Source organism: Alosa alosa, chromosome 18 (genome assembly GCF_017589495.1).
Source record: "Alosa alosa isolate M-15738 ecotype Scorff River chromosome 18, AALO_Geno_1.1, whole genome shotgun sequence".
Classification (NCBI taxonomy): Eukaryota; Metazoa; Chordata; class Actinopteri; order Clupeiformes; family Clupeidae; genus Alosa; species Alosa alosa.
Window position 1 is genome coordinate 4,689,264 of NC_063206.1, and position 5,000 is coordinate 4,694,263.

At 50.2% G+C, this 5,000-nt stretch overlaps 1 protein-coding gene across 1 annotated transcript in view; it reads left to right on the forward strand.

The window, feature by feature from the left end:
• Positions 1 to 5,000, forward strand: part of wdfy4 (WDFY family member 4) — an 88,079-nt gene that overhangs the window by 21,325 nt on the left and 61,754 nt on the right. The window contains 10 exon segments of the mRNA XM_048270271.1: positions 172 to 297; positions 300 to 387; positions 608 to 679; positions 1,082 to 1,305; positions 1,996 to 2,168; positions 2,730 to 2,821; positions 2,823 to 2,965; positions 3,328 to 3,479; positions 3,641 to 3,752; positions 4,183 to 4,373. Coding sequence (XP_048126228.1) covers positions 172 to 297; positions 300 to 387; positions 608 to 679; positions 1,082 to 1,305; positions 1,996 to 2,168; positions 2,730 to 2,821; positions 2,823 to 2,965; positions 3,328 to 3,479; positions 3,641 to 3,752; positions 4,183 to 4,373 — 1,373 coding nt within the window.

Genomic DNA, 5,000 nt, shown 5'->3' on the forward strand with positions numbered 1-5,000 from the left:
TGTGTGTGTTTGTTTCACTCTTGTTTGGTATAAATTGTGTTTTATGTAGAAGATGATGCGAGTGTGTGTGTGTGTCTGAGGAAGATGATGAGCTATATCTGTGTGTGTGTGTGTGTGTCTGAGGAAGATGATGAGATATATCTGTGTGTGTGTGTGTGTGTGTGTGTTCAGATGAGCCCTGTTCTGAGGTGAAGGATATGAAAAAGGACGTGAGGAAGCTGAAAAAAAGCTTCAGCCTGTTAAGCTCCTCCCCCCACTCTGGCTCCGCCCTGCCACTCCACCAGATCATCAGCCTGGTTTCATGACGTGTCAGCCACAAGCTGGCCACAATAAGCCTCTGGCCACACCCTCCTTTGTGGAGTTTGACATGAGCGAAAGTGGATATGGGTGAGTGCATCTGTGTGTATATGTGTGTTCGTATGTGAGTGTGTGTGTGTGTGTGGGAGTGTGTGTGCATGAGTGTGTGTGTGGTGTGCGCTGTGCGGGTATATTTGTGGATATTTACTTATGTTCTATTTATGTTATGTGTATGTGTGCACTAATATTTTCTTTATTTTATGTCTGTGTGTGCTGCAGGCACAGCAAAGGCATGCTGCAGTGTTTACAGATGTCTGTTTTTGCCATCTCTGGCCACAGTGAAGGGTGTGAGCTCTGATGGCATTTCGACTGGAGGAGTGGGGAAGGGTGAGACACACACACACACACACACACACACACACACACACAATGCATATGTAGTAGTAGTTATTATTTATGTGTAGTCCACTGTGGTTAGTGCCAGTGGTTGGTCTTCTCATCTCTCCTCCCTCATCCTTCTCTCCTTCTCTCCTTCTCTCATCCTCTTCTTTTCTCTTCTTCCTCCTCTCTTCTCCACTCTCATCCTCTCTTCCTCCTCCTATCTTCCTCTCTCATCTCCTCTCCTCCTCTTCTCTCCTCCTCTCCTCTCTCCTCCTCTCTCCTCCTCTTCCTCTCCTCCTCTCCTCTCCTCTCCTGCTCCTCCTCCTCCCTCCTCCTCTCCTCCCTCCTCCTCCTCTCCTCCTCTCCTCCTCCTCCTCTCCTCCTCTCCTCCTCCTCCTCCTCCTCCGGACGCCATTGGCTTTCCCCGGCGGCTTGGCTGGCGGATTCACTCTGCGTTCCTTGTGAGTCGGTTCAGTGCAGCGTGTGACTCGCACCCTCTGCGGCTGCTGACCGTGGTCAGGCACATGTCCCGAGCCCCGCAGAGCTACGTCTGTCTGGCCGCCTCCATCGCTGCCGCCGACGGGTCACTCATCATCTCCACCGACGAGGAGCCGTACCAGGACCTGGGTAAAGACAACACACACACACACAGACAAACATGCAAACACACACACATACACATACACAGACAAACACGGATACATACACCCACACACACACGCAGACACGTACCAGGTCCTGGGTAAAGACACACACACACACACACAGACAGACAGACATGCAAACACGCACACTTATACACAGAGATACTTACACACACAGCGACGCCAGGCTCTTTTTTAGCAGTGTGTTCCACAGACATTATGGAGCCTGAGGTTGAGTATGTGCAAAAGTGCATAAAGTAAGCGCAAGGCAGGTGTGTGTGTTCCACAGACATTATGGAGCCTGAGGTAGAGTATATGTATTTGTGTGCGTGCGTGCGTGCGTGCGTGCGTGCGTGCGTGTGTGTGTGTTCCACAGACATTATGGAGCCTGAGGTAGAGTATATGTATTTGTGTGCGTGCGTGCGTGTGTGTGTGTGTGTGTGTGTGCGTGCGTGTGTGTGTGTGTTCCACAGACATTATGGAGCCTGAGGTAGAGTATATGTATTTGTGTGCGTGCGTGCGTGTGTGTGTGTGTGTGTGTGTGCGTGCGTGTGTGTGTGTTCCACAGACATTATGGAGCCTGAGGTAGAGTATATGTATTTGTGTGCGTGCGTGCGTGTGTGTGTGTGTGTGTGTGTGTGTGTGTGCGTGCGTGTGTGTGTGTGTTCCACAGACATTATGGAGCCCGAGGTTGGCACCTCCCTCCCCTCCACTGTGCGCTTCAAGTGTTCGCAGCAGTTAAGCCCCGCCCAGTGGCATCAGCTGACCCTAGTGCTGGCCAAGGACATCAAGCGCAGCTGCAAAGTCACCGCCTACCTCAACTCCAAGGTCATCGGCTCTGCCAAGGTCAGCTGCTCACACACACACACTCACACACTTACGCTCACATGTCAGGCTATGAAGCAGGTAGAAGCGCGCGCACACTCACACTCACACTCACACTCACACACACACACACACACACACACACACACACACACACACACACACACACAGATCGTGGGTCTGGTTCTGGTGTGGTCTAGTGCTGGAGAGCAGAATGATTGGCCTTCGTAATATGTATCAATATCATGCTTGACATTTGGGTGTATCACCATGGAGACGATCATCCGATGAAGAGAACAATCAGCAGTTGGACATATTTGACTCATTGTAACACACACATGAAAGTAACGCATTTTGTAAGTACATCTTGGGCCATAGTAGCAGCTGAGAGAATTACAGGGTCAGTGAAGGAAAGAGAGTGTGTGTGCTTGTGAGAGAGAGGCTCTGTGCGTGTGTGCGTGTGAGAGAGAGAGAGAGAGAGAGAGTCAGTCAGTCAGTCAGTCAGTCAGTCCGTCCCACTTCAAGTTGAACAGCCAACTGAACTGAATCATTTGACCTGAGCTGACCTGTTGGTGCTTTCAGATGCAGTACATCAAGCCGTTTCCGGGTCAGTGCGTCTCCATGGACCCCACGGCTGTGATAGAAGCGTGTCTTGACATCATCGGCATATTAAACTATGGAAGGCAACCTGCGTGCTTTTCGTGTCAATGGTCGGCCCAACTTCCTGTTTGAAGAGCCACTGGGCCCCGACGCCGTGGAGACCGTTTACAGCCAGGGCACCTGTTACCTAGGCAACTATCTCGCCCTGACCCCCCAAGGTGTGTGTCCCTTTACACACACACACATACACACACACACACACACACACACTGACACATTCACCTGCCTTAACACAAGCAGACCATTGTGTGGGCATGAGTTTATAATTAGTTTACAATCCATCATTATTGTGTCGTGTCGCGTCGCGTGTCTTTGTGTGTGTCTGTGTGTGTGCGTGTGCGTGCGTGCGTGCGTGCCTGCGTGTGTGTGTGTGTGTGTGTGTGTGTAATGTTTGGCTGTTTAATTAGTGTGTGCTGTGCTCTAGATGGGAGCTCCAGTGTGTGTGTGTGTGTGTGTGTGTGTGTGTGTGTGTGTGTGTGTGTAATGTTTGGCTGTTTAATTAGTGTGTGCTGTGCTCCAGATGGGAGCTCCAGGGAGGGCCAGGCTGTGGGCCGTTCGGTCCCAGAGGAGAGGATCTCTTTTGGGATAAACCCAGCGGTCTCCTACCTCACCACCGTGGCTCAGATACGGGACGACTACAACGAGGTGGACTGCAGGCTCATCGCCAAAGAGGTACACACACACACACACACACACACACACCTCACAATGCATAACACATTACAATATTTCTTGAGTACACTAACACAAATGGTGATGTGTTATCTGCAACTATGGCGATGATGATGATGATGATGATGATGATGGTTGCTGTGTGTGTGTGTGTGTGTTAGATGGGCATCACCTCTCGTGATAACACCACTCCAGTCCTCCTGTGCAGAAATATCAGCCAGCATCTGGCCGGCACCAGCAGAGCCATCGGGGCTGCAGTGGTGGGGCGGTTCGGTAAGTGTGTGTCTGTGTCTGTGTCTGTGTGTCTGTGTGTGTGTGTATGTGTCTGTGTGTCTGTGTCTGTGTGTGTGTGGGAGGAGGGGTGTATGTGTGTGGTGTTGTTTGCATTAGTGTATGTTAGTGTGTGTATGGTCATGTGTGGATGGTTGTGTGTGTTAGTGTGTGTGTTCGTGTGTGGGTGGTTGTGTGTTAGTTTGTGTGTGTGTGTTTGTGTGGATGGTTGTGTGTGTTAGTGTGTGTGTGTTCGTGTGTGGGTGGTTGTGTATGTTAGTGTGTGTTAGTGTGTTTGTGTGTGGATGGTTGTGTTTGTTAGTGTGTGTGTTTGTGGGGTGTGGGTGGTTGTGTATGTTAGTGTGTGTTGGTTGTGTATGTTTTGACAGAGAAGTTATGCTTATGTGTGTGTGTGTGTGTGTGTGTTTGTCAGGTGTAAGGACCTTCATGCCCAACAGCGCTGCTCGCAGCTTCCAGTACATCGGCGGTCCAGCGGTCATCCTGAGTCTCATCGCCATGGCTACGGACGACAGCTCTCTGTACGCGGCGGTGAAGGTGTGTGTGTCCGTTCTCAGCACCAACCCGTGCATGGAGCAGGAGATGAGGCGGATGCAGGGATACAAGGTGAGTGTGTGTGTGTGAGTGTTCGTGTGTGTGTGTGCGTGTGTGTGTGTGTGTGTGTGTGTGTGAGTGTTCGTGTGTGTGTGTGTGTGTGTGTGTGTGTGTGTGTGTGTGTGTGTGTGTGTGTGTGTGTGTGTGCGTGTGTGTGTGGGCTCTACTTTGCACTCCAGCGCAATTGACTTTGTATACTCGCGTTTTTGTTTTTCCTATTTTGCAGTCAGCGCATATTGGAATTTTCCCTCCACAGGCCACGTAATAGCCCGCAGGCGTTCAGCGAAAGAGAGCGTGTTCGAGCATAAAGCGGTCCCTGTTGATATTTTGCAGTTTTCAGAAAACAATTCCGCCACAGACCAGGAACCTCCTGGTCTAAAGTCAGTGGCGGAAATTCAGATGCTATTTTATGGCGCATGCATGGCCACAGGCCTGCAGGAATGAATGCTATGCACGCGATCTGAACACCCTGTGCACAGATGGAAACATTCAAAGCCTTGATAATATTTGTCCGTTTCCCAGCTTTGTTCGTGCATTGGTCAACTAAAAATTTAGTAGCCTATATAGTACATCTACATGCAATATCTTTACAATAACAGCGACCTATTAATTTGGACAACTTTATACAGCCCTATAAAG